The sequence below is a fragment of the Stegostoma tigrinum genome, chromosome 26 (genome assembly GCF_030684315.1).
Source record: "Stegostoma tigrinum isolate sSteTig4 chromosome 26, sSteTig4.hap1, whole genome shotgun sequence".
Lineage (NCBI taxonomy): Eukaryota > Metazoa > Chordata > Chondrichthyes > Orectolobiformes > Stegostomatidae > Stegostoma > Stegostoma tigrinum.
In genome coordinates this window covers 24,823,735-24,843,164 of record NC_081379.1, presented here as the reverse complement: position 1 = coordinate 24,843,164, position 19,430 = coordinate 24,823,735, and the positions used below count along the sequence as shown (strand labels likewise).

General features: G+C 38.0%; 1 protein-coding gene across 18 annotated transcripts in view; it reads left to right on the top strand.

Moving 5' to 3' along the window:
• LOC125464024 (lysine-specific demethylase 2B-like) overlaps positions 1-19,430 on the top strand; it is a 216,739-nt gene that overhangs the window by 181,620 nt on the left and 15,689 nt on the right. For 10 of the 18 annotated variants that reach the window (XM_059655045.1, XM_059655036.1, XM_059655041.1 and 7 more), the window contains 5 exons: positions 1,254-1,412; positions 3,072-3,160; positions 9,502-9,772; positions 12,954-12,992; positions 14,712-15,391. In XM_059655045.1, the coding sequence (XP_059511028.1) occupies positions 1,254-1,412; positions 3,072-3,160; positions 9,502-9,772; positions 12,954-12,992; positions 14,712-15,391 (1,238 nt within the window). The remainder of the gene's footprint in view (positions 1-1,253; positions 1,413-3,071; positions 3,161-9,501; positions 9,773-12,953; positions 12,993-14,711; positions 15,392-19,430) is intronic. The other 8 variants (XM_048555973.2, XM_048555970.2, XM_048555969.2 and 5 more) reach the window with 8 other exon arrangements.

The following is a 19,430-nucleotide window of genomic DNA, read 5'->3' as shown; positions in this document are numbered from 1 at the left end:
GTTTGTCCCTGGCTTGCTATACTGTCATGTTTCCTTGATGTAAATGTTAAATCGGGTTCTCAAGGGAGTAGAGGGTTGCAGTGAGAGATGAGGGAAGACTGGGGAAGACTCAGTGGAGAATAAGCACCAGTGTAGACTGATTGACACGTGGTCTTTTTCTACATATTCTATGCCATCCTGTTTCTGTGCTGTTTATCCTGTGTAATCCACTGTCAGAGCATTGTGTCAGACTATTAATGTTCCTTGTATTGTGTTGAACCCAAAGTGATGATAATGGTAAGATATTGCATCACCTAACTCTTGGATTTAAATCTTACCTGGTGCAAAATGTACATTTATGGAGTACAGGTGATTTTGATTTGCTGTTGTTTTAGGAGAGCAACCGGCTGCTCTTTTTCAGAATTACATATATTTATAAAATATCTTTTATTGATAAAATACCTTTATTACACAATATGTGAAAAGACAAAAGTAAATGCAGTAAGGGAAAATCTAATAAAAGTGCACTATTATAGTCAAACAAGTTTTGATTTAGTTTTTGTAGACACATAGTTGATGAGGCGGAGGACTGAAGACTGCAATTGATCAAATGAAATTAAGAGTTAATGCAGAGCTAGAAATATAGAGGGTACATGCCAACACTAAAAGCTGAAGGAAATTTTAGGGGTAACATAGCGTAGTATTGTGGACATTGTTGAATTCAAAAGTCTGTTCTTCCTTAATGTGTTGGCAAGCAGGAAGCAATGGAGGTTGACAAATACAGGATTGATAAAATGGGATAGCAATGGCAATTTTTTGAGCAACCTTAATTTTGGGAAGCTGAGACAATGGATTGGCATTTTTATGGACTGCTCAACTTAATTCTATTTGGAATTGAGTGCACTAAATGAAGGAGAACTTAAGAGTCGGTCTGTGTCAGTACAAATGACGTTTTATTGGAATATCTGTGTTTAGTATTCAATCAGACAGAACAAGGACTCGTTTGTAGATGCTTTGTAAATTGGAAAAAAAATTGCAATACGCTGAAAGAAATAAAGTTAGGTGAGGGAGATTCTTCTCAGAAGGACTTTGGAATGACAGATTCCAAATTAAGGCAGTATGGAAAAGTGATTGAACACACAATAGTGTGGTGGGGCACATAACTAAAATAGTTGAAGATAATGCTAGCATGGACTAGGAACAACTGCTGTGGGTTATAATGGCATGTTGAAGTATCATAGATGGCAGTTTTATGGTGTCTGTTTTCTCCATAGCCGGTCCTGCCACATACAGCAGTCTGTCTCATTTGTGGAGAAGCAGGAAAGGAGGACACTGTGGAAGAAGAGGAGGAAAAGTTCAATTTCATGCTGATGGAATGCTCAATTTGTAATGAAATTGTGCATCCTGGCTGCTTAAAGGTAAAGCAGTTAAAGGTAATTCTTTCCCTTCACCTTTTAAAAGTGCTGACTTTTGCTGGAATACTTTGTTTAATATTTAAGTTGATTTCCAGCAGGTCATCAAATAGATCTAAAAGAAAATTAGAGGAAAGTGTCACAAAAGATTGAGTATTGTCATCAGTGTGAAATAGAAGCCCAAAGATGTGTAAATATAAAATGAATCTCCTTAGTGTTTCAGCCACTAAAGTGGATGTTTTGTTGGTAATTACCTTGAGATAAAACCTTACAGCAGCTACTTACCTTGATATAATACAATGTAGGAATTTATCCCAATGCCCATTGTCTTAAGAGAAAAAAAATCTTTATCAATCTAATTTGTTCGACATACTGTAATGCTGTAAAGCAGTGTGAGAATTGCAAGATTAAACCTAAAACATTGTTTTATCATGCTTTATGCTTATTTTATAATTAATTACACATTCATATTATGTCCTTAATTAAAGTTATACTTCTTTTGAGTAAGTTAAAGCAACAGAATATTTAGCACCTCTTCTGGTAAAACTTGAGGTTATCAGTTTATGTCTGTACAACTCAGTAACGTTGCTGATCATAGCAGATTAACCACTCTCCATTAAACCAAATTACAGGAAAGTAGAGGCATGTAAATAGAATTCATTTTGATGTCTAAGTTCTGGTCAACACTTTTTAAATGAAATACGTTGTTTAGCTTTAATTACTTCACACTTGCCAGTGAATTTCATTGTTACTAGGTCAATATCCTGGAACTTTCTCTGTGACAGCAACACAGGTGTACCTAAACCACACAGTTAGCAGCAATTCAAGAAGTTGTTCTACCACCAACTTCTCGAGAGCAGCTAGGGATGGGCAATAAGTACTGACCTGGCCAATGTTGCCTATATTCAATGAATGAGGGCGGGGGGTGGGGGTAGGAAGAACCCTGGTGTTTCTGGCTCTTGCTGTGCATTTGGCTGTGAATGTTATTTTCTGGATTCTATACAAGTGATCTGAACTTTATTTGTGATACTCACCCCAACCCACTGAAGTAATTAATTCAATGCTGATTAATAAAAAGCTGTGAAGTAAGAAATTCTGCAGCAAGATTTCTGTGCACCATGTGAGATGGAAACATGCATCAAACAGTAAATGTTCCAGAAATAATATAACTGTGAAATTAGCACTCTCTACCACATCTGTTTTATTTGAACATGTGCAGTCCCATAACTTCAACCTGACTTTGAACACAACAATTTTGACTGTAAAGGGGCAGATTAAACACGCTATTTCTGCAGAAAAATTGCTGTATGATTTAAACTTACAGGAAACATACACCGTTATACTCTTTAACCTGCCTTATCTGAAATAAGGTTCCATGTGTGCCAGCAGTGCAAAGCATATGGCTGATGGTAGTTCATGATTGGAAAGATGTGCTGTTATTGGAAATAATTTATTAAGTGCTTTTTGTCCTGCGTTTGTTTCTTCCCATTACAAAACATTAAAAAGGTCTAGAGAGCAACAATCTGATAATGTGGTCTTTGGATAATATTGATGTACGTAACTATCCATTGTTAATTGTATTTTTAGTGAGAAATCTTACTTTGTGTGTGTTGCTGAAGAATTAGCAATTATCAGAATTGATTTTTATTAATGACATGGACTTCCTGCACTTGTTACTAGGTACAGGATGGAGATGGAGTTGTCAATGAAGAGCTTCCAAATTGCTGGGAATGTCCAAAGTGTAACCATGAGGGAAAGACAGGGAAAGTAAGTTTAATTAGAGTTTTCTGTCCAGCCTGCTATGACTTTGATTTAGTGGGTGTGTTATTGTAGCTTGGACCTCTGACTAATACTGATCAAGATTTGCAACTGAGACTGATTCCTTCCACTGTCTTAAATATTTAATACAAATCATGGAAGACTGATAAACAGTTAACAAGACATCTCGCTAGACCAGACTAATTATTCCAACTGTAGTTTTGATTATTTATTGATGAGCTACAATACCATGTGGTGATATTTACAGTTGGGGGAAGCACCCTTCACATAGGGAAATATAGTTTGGAAAGGTTTTTTTTTCTTTACAAATTAACAGTTCTTGATATCTTAGCAGATAACTCTGACAGAAATTTTGATTGAACATTAGAATAAAACAACTGATGGCCATAAAGTTTTATAGTTTTTTGCGAGGGTATCTGAAGTCAAATGCTGCATGAAATGGCTCTTCCAGTTTTTAAATTGTATTCAAGTGCTTGAGCAAATAATTTTTTCATTCATTTTAAATAACTTAATATTTAAATTTGACGTTTATTTTTGTGTGAGATATTTGGTACATTATGGTGACTGTACACTGGTGTCATAATGCATTATAGAATTTAGCGCATGACAATGTTCCCTTGGGTTCAGCAGTCGGTTGTCCAGTTAGCTCTGGCCACAGGGTTGAATGCCTCACAAACTACAGGTGATGAATAAATCTGTTTCACGTCAACCCATGTGCGTGAACTTCACTGCTGTTCATTTTGTAGTCAGTTAAAGATCTGGACCGTGATTCTGTTCCAGCTAAATTGTGCACGTTCCTTGGCACCTCATCATTCTTAGTCATGTGTGTCTAACTCATGCAATCTGTAAATACTTGCTGTGTTAGTCACTAATTGACAGTAATTAGTGTAGCAAATAGAATGGAATTTGTACATATAGTGAAGCTAATGCAATGCATTATTTTGGCCACAAAATACACAATGAAAAATATCCAACAATGCTGCACATTCAACAGTTGATTGCCTGAGAATTGTGAGGACAGGTAGACTCCCTTTCTGCCTGGGAATAGTTTGATTAGGGTAGCTTTCCGACAGTTTTATTTTTATTAATTGTCTGTATTTTGTGGGAAGTTACTGAGTTACTTAGTTTTTGAGATGTAGGTAGGGGATGGTGAGGAACCATTTAATCCCTTGAATAGGTTATACAGTAATTATATCAATCATATGTTTTTATTTCCCACAATACCATGGCTTTTGGGGATTCAGTGAAAATGGGGAAACAGTTTTTCTATTTACAAAATACAAAGGAGATTGCTGTTTTACTTAAGTAGGGCCATTATTTTGCTATAACCAAATAAGTCAACTTCAATTCTTATTGTGCAGGATTTTATTGGTTTTATTGGTGCTTTTGGATTGTGTTCTACAATTCTGCTTATTTTTCAAAACTTACCATCAATGTCCTTGATAGTTCGAGAAGGGCATTTTGAAATTCTTCCTTGTAAAGTGATAATATCATTATGGGGTCATAAATAGGGGCCTGTTCATATTGGAAACTGGCTGGAAGAAGCCACATAATTATTATTAGTTTTATTTAAGCTGAAAGCTGATTTTTCATTAATATAATACCCCCACAGATCATTGCTCAAAGACCTAAACATTCTAAATTGAGATTTGCAAATTTTTTAAGTGGCAAGTTCATTTACTTTTTGGCAAATACACTATTTGTTGTACGATGTATTACACATACAGTTCTCCCGAGTTTAGCTCAGAAAATACTTGAGTGTGATAATGTTCAATTGGAGAAAGAACCTCTGTCATTAAATGTGAGTACTTTATTGCTAGTGGAGGAGGAAAAGCTTTTGAAGAGGTTTTAGTCTGGACTTCAAAGACTGTCTAAAATATGAAAGTGATTAATAAATCAGCACAGCTTATTTAATTGTCTAATGATGTAATCTAAAAACATTGTTCCATGATAACGGTGCTAATAATAATACCATTTCCCTTGAGTACTCACCATAACAATTCTCAAGTAGAAGAATGAGGATAGTTTTCTGATCTGGATTGCTGTGATATGGAATTGGGCTTCATGGAACAAAATACCATTCATGGTGATATATGCCAAAAGACCCAGAAGGTGACCTTTCCTAAGAGCTATGTAGTACTAATCTTGGTTCTGCCGTTGAAAAAGCAATCGGATTGGCAAGAATTGATTCAGCCTTTCGATTTCAATCCATGCTGTTTTCCATGCAACTTTGTAAAAGTCTTTTGAGTGCTGTAACTAGAGATGTATGTAAATATATTTCAGCTGTTCTGTCATTTTCATGTTGGTCTTTATTAATTTACCATGCCATTGAGCAAATAACCCACAATATAGAGTGAACCAATGAGAAATGGTCGACACTCTTAACAATGTTAATTAGCTGTAAAGATAAAATCGAGAAGTTGTAGATGTTTAAAATCAGAACAATTATGACTTGTTTGACATTCTCACATTAGCATCACACAGAGCGTGTACACGTCTCTTCAGTTTGGTAGAATAGAAAACGTCTCTTCAGTTTGGTAGAATAGAAAAATACAATGAAATTCAGTAACACGTCAGTTATCATTTAGAACTGATTTTTTTTGTAGATAGTACAATAGATAATATTCCTACATTCACTGTTCCACTAAATGAAGGAATAGGTTTGTGTTATGAAAGGGCAAACGATGCTTGATTGTAGAACTACATATATCATTGCGGCATGGGAGGAGACCATTTGCTATATCGAGTCCACACCAGCTCTCTGTTGAGTAACCCAGTCAGCCTGACTTTCCCATTGTATCCCCTTTGCCCTACAAGTCTATTGCCCTCAGATCCCCATTCAGAAATCACGAACGTACCTGGTTCCGGCATCCTCGTAGACCGAAAGTTTCAAATTTGTTTACACAGCTGTGTGTACACAGTTAAGTTTTTCACATACCTAAAAACACAACTTCTACAACTGCATGTGATAAAGAATTCGACAGATTCCCTACATTGAAGAGAAAAATTCTTTCCTCATCTCTGTCTTCAGTGGGCAACCATTTTCTCTGCGATAATGCCCTCGAGTCTTTGCCTGTCCTACAAGTGGAAAAAAAACTCTCAGCATCAATCCTGCCAAATCCCTATGTTTCAATAAAGTTATCACTAATTTCTCCACATGATTATAGGCCCAACCTGCACAAACTTTCCTCCTAAAGAAAATCCTTCTATGTCCAGGCTCAACCTACTGGGAGACATCATTACCAGTATATATTTCCTTAGGTAAGTAGGCTAAAGCCTTTCACAGCATTGTAGCTGTGGTGTAACTAATGTCTTGCATATTTCTAGCAGTACTTCCCTGTTTTTATGCTCCACTTTCTTTGAAATGAAGACAAATATTCCATTTGTCTTCTGTTTACACGCTCAGCTTAGATGTTGGATTTTTGTGATGCATGCATCAGGACTCCCAAACCCCCCTCTACTGCAGTTTTCTACAGTGTTTCTTAATCTAATACCATTCAGCTCCTCTATTCATCCTGCCAAAGTATGTTACCTCACATTTCACACTCTATTCTGTCTGCCAAGTTCTGCTCGATTTCTTCATCTTTCTTTATCTCCCAGTAGATTGCCATTTGCCTTTCCACCTATTTAGTGTCATTCACAAACCTCGCAATATTGCATTCACTTTCCTCATTCAATACAATGTATATTGTAGATAATAGCAGGTCCCAGCACTGATCCTTATGGCACTCTAGTAGATACAGGTTGCTATTCTGAGAATAACCCATTATCCAGACTCTCTATTTTCAATTAGTTAGCCAATTATCTATCTACGCTAATATACTACCCCCAAAACCATGGCCTCTTGTTAAGGAACATCATGTGTGGTGCCTCTTCACGCATCTTTTGGATATCCAAAGACATGAAGCTACTGGTTCTCCTTTTACAGAGGCATAGCCATGTAGCAAGTAAACGCGTCTTCAGTCCAATTTGTCCATGCTGATCAAGCTTCCCAAACTGTTTCTCTTCGTTTAGCATCCTAGTCCAGGAATGCTTCAGTTGTAAAATTTTCTTCCTTGATTTCAAGTGCTTCCACAGTCTCCCCCTATCTCAACTCGTAACCTTTTTATAGCCTACAACCTTCTGAGATATCACATTTACTTGCAACCTGTTCCCATCATGAATTTCATCAACCACTGGTTGCTGTGCCTTTAGCTTCCCAGGAACCAGTTTCTGAAATTCCTGCTCCCAAACCTCCCTCTCTTTCATTTTAAATCTACCTGTTTAATCAAACATCTGATCATGTGTTCTAATATAACTTTATATGGCTCAATGTATCTGTCTTGCTTGTTACCACCTCAGAGTCCTAATAAATTTGGAAGCCTCCCTTTCATGAAACCATTCTGACCATATAATTGATTTTATTATGCATTTCTAATTCCTCCGTTATCATATCCTTTATAGTAGCGTCTAACATTAGCTTAACATTTGCCATTGGGATAACTAGCCCATGCTTACCAGATTTTTGTTTCACTCGCTTTTTATATAAGGTTGTTAAATCGGCAATCTTCCAATAATCTGGAATTTTTCTAGAATCTAAGGATTCCTGGAAGATTACTAGCATTGCATCGAATATATATGTAGCTACTTCCTTTTGTATCAACCTTTAGGCATATTAGTTTCTCTAGTAATTTTTTTCATTGATTGTTAATGTATTAATTTCCTTCCAACCTTTTGTGCTTGCGTTAATATTTTTGGAATGCCACGATTGTGCATACTGTGAAAATTCATGCAAAGTATTTAGTCAAGTCCTCTGCCATTTCCCATTATTATTTCCCAAGTCTCATTGGCTAGTGGGCCTGTGATCACTTTGGCTTCTCTCTTCATTTTTATATATTTAAGCTTTTAACATCTGTTTATATATTATTCGCTACTCTAGCCTTGTTTATTTTCTTTTGAATATCTTTTGTTGAATTTTAAAACTTAAATGAGTTGCTTTCAGAATTTGGTATTGGTTATAATTGAATTTCAATTATGACGTAAACATCACAAAAATGGGTATTGTATCAAAGCGATTTACTCAGTAGTATTTTGTCAGTTAGCACATGAAGTTAAATACTGTACTCATTGATGATAAAGTACACTCCATTGAGATTTGATAAAGCTCGAGTGACATTGTATTCTGAATGAATTATTCTAGTCAATTTGCAATATTTGAATGATTTGATTTTAAAAAATTTAAAAGTGTTCTTTAAGTTTAATTTTGCTAGGTACAGCCTCGTTTGTGCCGGGCAATATCTGTGGCTGGGGGGAATGAGTGACCTCATTCCCACGCTGCCACCATGTGACATGCTTAAGCAGTTCTTTCTGGTCCTCCTGTTTTAGTATAGGCACAGTTGACAACAAGAAGTCAGCACCGTGGGATTTGAACATAGCCCACTGAGTTATGCGTGCATGTTTGTGGTAGATATTTAACACAAGATTAATATTGAAAGTTCTTGTAATTAATTTGTCACTGTTAAAATACAGACTGATACAAGTTAGAAAGAGATATCTCAGAGACACCCAAGAGAAGACCCCCCCTCGCCGTATTTCCCCGTTGCTCTGCAAATTTTTTCTTCTGAAAATCCTCTTTGAAAGATGTTAGTGAATCTTCTTTCACTGCCTTTTAAGATGGCACATTTCAGATCACAGTAATTTGCAGCATAAAAAGAACCCACCTCTCTGATTCTTCACTCTTCGTGTTATCTCGTGACAGGCACAAGTTAAACCCTTCCTTACCATATTGTAACATTGTTACAACACATCCATTTTGTACTGATGTCTCCTTCCGCAGACTTTGTTGCAGCTTGTCAATCATGTATTGATCCCTCCTTCCCCAAAACTCGTTCCAAAGTCTTAGAACTTGAATCCCACCCCCACTCCATTTTTCCAGCTGTTCATAAACCTACCTTCTCTTACTGCTGCTTTACCATCTAGCATGTGACACTGGCTGTGATCCAGATGTCCTGCTGTTAAGTATTTTCTCAGGCTTCAGGACCTCAAATTTTTTTCTTCCTATGTCATTGTTTCCAGCATGAGTTACAACTTCTGGCTGTTTACCTTCTCCTTCAGATCTGTGTCCACTTCGAAATATATACAGTATATGATGAATCTGCGTTTATATGTATATGCAGATATTCATGATATATAACATTAAAAATATGTTTAAGCTATTATATCTGATATTAATTTCTAATTGTATGAAGTATGGTTAGCATGTAGGCAGAGCAAGGTTATTAAGCATAAATATTGTAATAACACCATAAGACATGAGATATAAAGTTGTATCTGTGTTTTTTCTTCTTCTGGTCTATAAGCAGAAAAGAGGGCCAGGATTTAAGTATGCCTCCAACCTCCCAGGTTCACTATTGAAGGAGCAAAGGCAGAACAGAGAACTCAAAGATTCTGCAGAGACAACAAAGAAAAAGGGAGACCGAGAGGAAAATTCCAAACGCAAGTCAGAGGAACATCCCAAGAAAAGATCTGAAGAATCTGTTCCAAGAAGGAAATCTGAAGATGGGCTTGTGATGCGAAAGCGGCGAATTGCTGATCGAACTTCTGAGCCAATTGCCAGAAAAAAGGTGCGGCAAATAAATACTATACAACTGATAATGCAGATTCATTTAGAAAGCATTTTTATTAAATGTGCTACGACTAAATAATCCTCAGGCCTGAGCATACATTTATCATTTATCTAATTTTTAAAAATTAGGGTTTACATTATAAGAAAAATTCAGAGCTTCATCAAATAATGTTTAGCATTTTCAAAAAGGTGACATTTCTCAGTGGGAAAAAAAGAGTGATTTCTGATTCATTATGATTGCCAGCGATGAATTTTAGCTTCCCCTGTTCATTCAGCATAACTAAGAAAACAGTAATAGTTGCAATGCCTTTGCAGATACGGTCGCATTACGGCCTTGGTTATTGGTCAAAAAGGGAAATACCGTCTTCCTTCATTTCAGCAGATCAAAATAAATGCCTCGTATCATCTTGTGGCATAAGAGCAAAGAAAATTACAGCACAGGAACAGGCCCTTTGGCCTTCCAACCCTGCGTCAGTCGCGATCCTCTGTCTAAACCTGTCATCTATTTTCGAAGGGTGTGTATCCCTTTGCTCCCTGCCCATCCATGTACCTGTCCAGATACATCTTAAAAGACACTATCGTGTCTGTGTCTACCACCTCCGCTGGCAATGCGTTCCAGGGACCCACCACCCTCTGCGTAAAGATCTTTGCGTGCATATCTCCCTTAAACTTCCTTCCTCTCACTTTGAACTCATGACCCTTAGTAATAGAGTCCCCCACTCTGGGGGGAAAAAGCTTCTTGCAGTCCACCTTGTCTATACCCCTCATGATTTTGTAGACCTCAATCAGGTCCCCCCTCAATCTCTCTTTAGTCTTTCTAATGAATATAATCCCAATCTACTCAACCTTTCTTCATAGCTAACACCCTCCATACCAGGCAACATCCTAGTGAACCTCCTCTGCACCCTCTCCAAAACATCCACATCCTTTTGGTAATGTGACAACCAGAACTATACGCAGTACTCTAAATATGGCCGAACCAAAGTCCTGTACAAGTGTAACATCACCTGCCAACTCTTGTACTCAATACCCCGTCTGATGAAGGAAAGCATGCCGTTTGCCTTCGTGACCACTCTATTGACCTGCGTTGCCACCTTCAGGGAACAATGGACCTGAACACCCAGATCTTTCTGTACGTCAATTTTCCCCAGGACTTTTCCATTTACTGTATAGTTTGCATGTTGAATTAGTTGAATTAGATCTTCCAAAATGCATTACCTCGCATTTGCCTGGATTGAACTCCATCTGACATTTATCTGCCCAACTCTCCAGTCTATCTATATTCTGCTGTAATCTCTGACAGTTCCCTTCACTATCTGCTACTCCACCAATCTTAGTGTCATCTGCAAACTTGCTGATCAGACCACCTACACCTTCCTCCAGATCATTTACGTATATCTAAAACAACAGTGGTCCCAGCACAGATCCCTGTGGAACACCACTGGTCACAGGTCTCCAATTTGAGAGACCCCCTTCCACTACTACTCTCTGCCTCCTGTTGCCTAGCCAGTTTTTTTATCCATCCTAGCTATAACACCCTGGTCCACATGTGACTTGATTTTCTCCGTCAGCTTGCCATGGGGAACCTTATCAAACGCCTTACTGAAGTCCATGTATATGACATCTACAGCCTTTCCCTTATCAATCAACTTTGTCACGTCCTCAAAGAATTCTATTAAGTTGGTAAGACATGACCTACCCTGCACAAAACTATGTTGTTCATCACTGATAAGCTCATTTTCCTCCAATTGGGAATAGATCCTATCCCTCAGTATCTGCTCCAGCAGCTTCCCTACCACTGACGTCAGGCTCACCAGTTGATAATTACCTGGATTATCCCTGCTACCCTTCTTAAAACAAGGGGACAACATTAGTAATTCTCCAGTCCTCCGGGACCTCACCCATGCTTAAGGATGCTGCAAAGATATCTGTTAAGGCTATGGGATTCATTATCCCTTCTATGTCTGATATCAAACCCTGCTTCTGACCCCAATTTACCCTTTCCTATAACCCTCCACCGGAAGCTACAGTACAGTATTCACTTTCAAACTTGGATAATGTTCATTTGTTATGTTGCATATTCTGCTTCAATTTAATGCATGCTCTAAGATATGTTTGAGGAAAATAAATACTTTGGGGAGGCATCAGAGCTGAGTACTCACTCTTCTCACCACTTATACTATGCTCTTCTAGGGAGTAGATGTTCTGATTTTCATAGAATCCCTATAGTGTGGAAACAGGCCCTTCAGCCCTACAGGTCCACACCAAACATCAGAGCATCCACTCAGACCCATCCCCCTATAAGCCACCTAATCTGCACACCCCTGAACACTATGGGCAATTTAGCATGGCCAATCCACCTAGCCTGCACATGTTTGGACTGTGGGAGGAAACCGGAGCACCCGGAGGAAACCCACGTAGACACGGGGAGAATGTGTAAGCTCCACACAGACAGTCGCCCAAGGCTGAAATTGAACCTCGGTCCCTGGTGCTGTGAGGCAGCAGTGCTGACCACTGAGCCACCTGCCGCGCCCTTTTTTTCTGGTTGCCCTAATGAAGCAATGCTGAAAAAATCCATAATTTTCTGACTTTTCTACTGGCCAACTTTACATACACTGAAACTTACTGCGAGTATGACTCTTCTAATTACTTGATAGCAATTGGGGTAAATGAAATATGGAGCATTTGATTAGTGATACAAAATCCAATCAGTTTTGGAACTTGCTAAATTCTTCTCTATTTTGAAGTCTAATTTTAAACCAACAATTGGTGTATATGCGTCATTGTGGACAAGTGTTCTCCCCATCTTATGTAAATGTTGCCGAATCTGAAATGTATGTTTAATGATTATGCTACAATCTTTAAATTACTATTTTACGGAATATTCAGTCAAATTTACAATTATCACTATTATAAAACCTATTATTAAGTAGCCGTTGCAGAATATCCATGTCAGATATCACTGAGCAAGTGTCTGCCATGTTGGCAGGGAAGCTGAGTATCTGAAAGACATTCAAACCCGATTTAAGCAAATGATTGAGTTTCTGAGAGCTGAAATAAACAGATTTTGGAAAAAGAACTCTTCATATTTCTTACCAAAGAGACTTTGTTGCTCTGGATAATAGACTCAAAATGACCTCTGCAATGACACTGACTCCATCTGCCTTCTTTTGTTGCAGTTTAAAATTGGAAAGGAAGAGAAACTGTTGAGGAAAAAGGTATTTATTTTAAGTTTAAAATGTGGATTAGTGGAACTTCAAAGCTTCTTAAAAATACGCTACTTTGCTCCTGTGACAAAGCTTGGTGCTCATTCAGAGCTTAGAATAGAGCTGCTGATGCTGATTGTAATGAATGGGAGCCCTTGTTTCACCTATTGAATTCACTGTACAACTTAAATCACAAGGAGGCTTAAGGCATGTCATATTTGTATGATGTGCGTGCACTGGGTCTTCAGGTATTAATATAAAAGCACTTTTCCTAGCAATCAGTTTTTTATTTTAGATTTTAAAACAGTTTGTAAAAATATTTCATATTTTAGTTCTTTTCGGTAACTCTGGCTGCATCCCTGCGATAGGAGAAGTTTATCGGTGTACGTTTGGGTTCAGAACTGCAAAATTTAACATGGGGGGTGGATTTTGAATGTCGCAAAATTCTTATATTCAAATGTTAGATTTTGCAATTACTTTCAGTAAGATGTGAGGTTAGGGAGAACAAAAATCTGCAGATGTGAATTGGATCTTCAGGTGCTGTAGTCTTGAAAAACATCATAATGTAATTCATATAGTTACCAGGTAGTGGAAAGTTGCTACTGGGATAAGTGGTAGAAAACGTCACTGGCATAGTGCTCATGGACCATTCTGGTTTCTGGAGTCAAGTTTTTGCACTGTGGATCAATTGCTCAGTTTTGAGGGCTACCAATTTTCTTGAGGAAGAAAAAAATTGATGGATAAATAAACTACTTCAAATAAAGGACTTCGGTTGTGATAAGACGAACGAAACTGGGTACATTTTACTTGGAGAAGTTTCATAGGAGTTCTAAAAGCCTCGCTAGAGAGAGATTGCTTCCACAATGAGCCAAAGGAGCAGATTACAGATAATTGACCAAAAAAAATTCATTGGTTTGAGATTGTTGCTTGGCAGGAAAGATTATGTATGTCTCTAGTTCAACTATGTTTTCAATTATCTGTCACAATTCTATTAGCGAATAGTTCCTTCCCTGTCACTGGGTCAAAATCCCGGCACTCACTCCCTAATGGTATCATGGGAATACCTACACTAAATGTAGTCATTCAAGGAAAGAGCTCCCCACATATTTTCAAGACCAATCAGGGATGAACAATAAATGATGGCCCTGACAGCTCAGCACAGCACACGCCCACTGAAATAATTTTTATAAATGTGCTGACCTGTTACTGGTTGTGATGTTCCAAGTAACAGAATCATTTGTAACTCATGCCAGGGGTTATTAGAAATGCAGTGAGTCAGGAAGTTGTCAGGTCAAGTTCCACTGTAAGACTTCAGCACAAGAAAAGCAGTGCTAAGGAAATCTTGTACTGTTGGCCATACTATCTTTCAAACAAACTGTTAAATTGAAACTGAGCCTTTTTCCTCAAATGGATAAAGAAGGCCTTATGGCACTTTCCATTGTGCCTGGCCCTATTTATCTCACAAACAACATGACAAAAGCAGATCACTTATTTATTGCTGCTTGTGGGAGCTTGCTGCACACAGAGGTGCCACATTTCCTATGTTATATTAAGTGTGTACATTTCCTGGAGCTTCATTGACCATAAAATTGGAAATTGGATGTGTTCTGCGTGAAAGCAGAAATGCAAGCCTGTTTTTCTTTACATTATTGTTGTAGATGTTTCTGCATAGTACTTGAAATATTAAGTGTACTGATTTGAAAGTTTCATGTACTTTTTTTTATTCAATAGAAAAAAACCTTGCATCCAAGTGAAGATCACCCAGCAATTGTCAAAACATTGCAATCAATCAAGCAGGAGCCTGAAGACGATCCACCAGAGACCCCTCAGAAAACAAAGGAGAGTGACCAGTCTAGGTCAAGCTCTCCAAGAGCTGGTCCCAGTACTGAAAGTGCAGAGGCCAAAGAAAAGAAAAGCGAGAGGTTTAAAGAGAAGCGCAAAAAGCGATTGCACAATAAAGAACTTAGTAAAGAACTAAGCAAAGAACTCAATCAGGAGATTCATAAAACTGAGACCAGCCTAGCAAATGAGAATCACCAACCAATTAAATCTGAAGGAGAGGCTGAAAAAGTCGAGAAGCCTAAAAGACTGCTGGCAAGTACTGAAAGACTTCACAGAGTAAGCAAAGGATTAAATGGGACTCCAAGGCTTAGGCATCACCTTACCACAAGCTTGAGGCGGGCTCCCAGGGTCATCACTAGACCACCACCTTCTGTGTCACCAACTAAATCAATTCAGATGGAGCGACATGTTGTGCGGCCTCCGCCTGTCAGCCCACCCCCAGACTCTCTGCCCCTTGATGATGGTGAAGACCATGTGATGCAACGGGAAGTGTGGATGGCTGTGTTTGGCTACCTCAATCGAAAAGATTTATGTATTTGTATGCGAGTATGTAAAACCTGGAACAGATGGTAAGGTTTTATTTCCTATTTCTGTTCTTAAAGTTCTGACGAAGAGTCATTGGATTCAAAATATTAACTGTTTCCTTCTCCACTTTTACTGCTAGACCTGAGTTTTTCCAGCGTTTTTTGTTTGATTTCCAGAATCTGTAGCATTTGTTTATACTTATTTTCCATTATCCTGAAATGAAGGGGAACAAACAATTTGTGCAAAATTCAAAATATCTTTCTCTGCATTGCAAGCTTATGTTAAACTGTAAAGTTGCATATTGTGAACCCATTTAAATACTATCTGTATTATTATACAATATCAAAAGCCCTTATGATTTGCAGTAGTCTTCATCATCAATGCTAATTCAGTAATAGTTGGCGTAGGCCACTTTCTGCTTTCTCCAAAGCACTTTGGCTTGCTGTTTTATTGGAATTTGGATTAATTAACTTCTGATTGAAGGTAGGCAAATAATATATTATTGCCTGGCTTTTTCACAAATGCAGATCTCTAGTTAACAGAGTCATCAAGTAAAGGTGATGCTCTCTTCAGAGTGTGGGAACACAATGGCATATTTATACACCAGCTAACATTGTTTCATTGCAATAATGTGTTTTTTATGAGTGGGGAGAAATGGAAGTGACTGAAGAGTAAGGGCGTTATTAATTCACCTGAATGAATTTAGAAAAAATTACCATTGATTGACAGTTGATGAATTGCACAAAACTGAGAGATGATGCGGATCAATTTTCTTTAAATATTTGCCTGCTTTTTAAGTTTTGGATGGAATTGCTGTGTATTTTTGCCATATTTTGTTCTTAATTCTATTTGTCCCATTTTAGCGTTTTGTTTTTCCACTTTATTTAGACAGTTATTAACAGACAAATTGCTGCTTTCAACCCTACTCTGCCATTCAATAAAATGATATGATTTTAATCTCATCTCTATATTTCTGCATAGCCCCCCACGATAATCTTTTAGCTCCTTGGTAATCAGGAATATATCTACCTCTGCCTTGAAAATGTTTAAAGATTCTGCAGTCATTGCCTTTTGAGGAAGGGAACTCCAATGACCCTCAAACACCTGAGAGAAATAATATCTCAAATGTGCACTCCTTATTTTTAAATAATAACTATTTAAAATAATTGAATTGTACCTCAAATAGGACTAGCCGACAAAAATATGACAAACTCCTTAATTTTTTTTAATAGCGCAGCCTTAAAAGCTCTGAATTGATTTGTCACGGTCGCACATAATGAACTGGATTGTATGTTGATGCTGCAGTGGTTGTTAGACTTGTCTTTGAGTTCCATTGAACATGAGGCACCAGCATGAGATGATATGGCCTGCCAAGATGAGTATTTTGATAAGAGAGGCAGAGAATATTGGATCAAAGTTTACTCGCACCATTCCTAAGCATGTCCCAGCAGCTGTTTAAAGAGCAGCATTTGCAGAACCTCAGGAGACCTTGTCCCCTTTCATGGATGTGGAGAGTTTGGTGTCTTTCTGTGGGGATGAAATGCATGAAAAATATTTTACAAAGAAGTTATATTTTGATCTGGGAAGAACGATGATGGTCAATCCTCCGATTTTTATTCACCCCATCTCCCTTGCGTATATTAACATTTTCTGGAACAGAACTCCTTCGTTATGCGTCAACAGCTAAAGTATATCCTTCAAGTAAAAACCAAACTCGATTTGAAGCGTTAACTGTGATTTCCCACCTCAGGTGCTGCCAGACCTGCTGAGATTTCCCAGCAATTTCTGTTTTTGTTACCTCCTTCAGGTGGTCACTGGCCAGCAGTGAGACAAACCAGAATGCTGGTAGCTGCTTTGACAGTGGATTCTACTGTGATATTATGGGAAACTTTCAAGCTCTTTTCTTCAAGGGAAATAGAAGGCTGTGTATTCCTGATTACAAATAAAAATATTAGAAGATATGGTTTGTTTTAAAGTTTTGCTAGCCGAGGGTGTCACTGGTTGAATCTATGATGTGGAGGTGCTGGTGTTGGTCAGGGGTGGGCACTTCACCTGATCAAGAAGAAGCACTATGAAAGCTTGTGATTTTAAATAAACCTGTTGGACTATAACCTAGTGTCATTTGACTTCTGACACAGTGAATCTGTCATAGGCTGAGGATGGAACTTGAAACTTCACAGTTTTGTATGCTTCTCTAAATTTGAATTATTAGAAATATTTCTTTAAGATAACACTTTGATATGTGGGTAGTCTGTGTATGCTCAGGTGCTGTGAACAGCGAGGGCATTTGACTTGAATATTGTCAGAACTCTGAGACTTAGGATGCATTTACACAGCAGTTGTAGGATCCCGCACCATCCCGCTGCTCCAACTATGGCATAAATCTTGCCCCATTTAAATAATATTTAGTGCTTCTATTCTTTCTGCTGAAATGCATAACCTAACCCTACCAAACCTCTTCCCATAATACATTACACTTGCCAAGCAATTACTCACTTAATCTGTCTGCATCATGCTGTGGACACTTGTGTCATCCAGATTACATGCCTTTCCACCTTGTCATCTGAAAACTTGGCGATAGTACATTTACTTCTGTCATCCAGGTCATTATGATACATTATAAATAATTGTGGCCTCAGCACTGATCCTTTTGGTACTTCTACTTAGACATCACCATCCTGAAAATCCTGTTTATTCCAACTCTCTCTCCTATTAGTTAGCCAATCCTCTAGCCATGCTAATACACTACCCGTAACACCATGGACTCTTGTCAATATTGTGTGTGGTACCTTGTCAAATTTCCTTTGGAAATCAAACTATATTATATGTACTGGTTCCCGTTTATCTACCCTGCTTGGTACCTCAAAATCTAATAAATCAGTCAGGTGTGATTTCCTCTTCATGACACCATACTAACTCTGCTTTTTAATATTGTTATTCTCTTATCACCTGTGATAAGTCTCGGCTTACATTATATTTGTGAGGAAAAGAAAATAAAGCTGATGATAGTTATGACAAGTTTTATTTTAATTTTTGCAGTCTTCAGTGCAACTTGTATTTTTTTAATGCTGTCACCAGTAATGTAACCAGACCAGCCAACATTACTGAATTGTAATTAACATAAAATGATTCAGTTGAAGTTTGTTACTGTACAAAGGGACATGCTGTCAAAGGTTTATCTCTTGTGCACATCAGATCAGAGTCACAAGTATGCCAAATCTCAAAGGGAGTAACAATTTATACTGCAAAAGAAAAGGATCTTGCTTGGTTGGCAGGTAGACTCTGGTCAAAGTGTCACCAGGGAAACTGTATGAAGCAGTTATTTCCAAGTTTTAGTTTACATTCAAATCAGGCGGACTCTAGTTGAGGTTTTGCCACGGAATCGCCCTGGGAATGTTGTCTTCAGATATTTGCTTAATTGAAAAGGGCGAAATCCTTTGATTTGTTACTTTCCTTGTACACCTTAATGGGCTGAATCCCATGCTGAAATTCCTCTTAGAAATAAGAGCCTACTAAACTGCATTTCCTTGACATGCTAATTGAAAATTCTTCTAATGGGTTCTGTACTCTTATCTGCCAAAAGCCTACTTTTACTGGTTAATATACCTGATGGGATCCATATAGTTCCATATGCAACAAGTTTGGCCTCTTCAGCAAACTCATATATAGGACCTAAACTTTTGCTTATCATGCAAGTTAGTTACCACATAAGTGCATCAAGTCTATTCTGTGGGATAATGGATGGATCACATCATTGCTCACTATGTATCACACAAATGAATAGAACATAGAACATAGAACAGTACAGCACAGAACAGGCCCTTCAGCCCATGATGTTGTGCCGACCATTGATCCTCATGTATGCACCCTCAAATTTCTGTGACCATATGCATGTCCAGCAGTCTCTTAAATGACCCCAATGACCTTGCTTCCACAACTGCTGCTGGCAACGCATTCCATGCTCTCACAACTCTCTGTGTAAAGAAACTGCCTTTGACATCCCCTCTATACTTTCCACCAACCAACTTAAAACTATGACCCCTCGTGTTAGCCTTTTCTGCCCTGGGAAATAGTCTCTGGCTA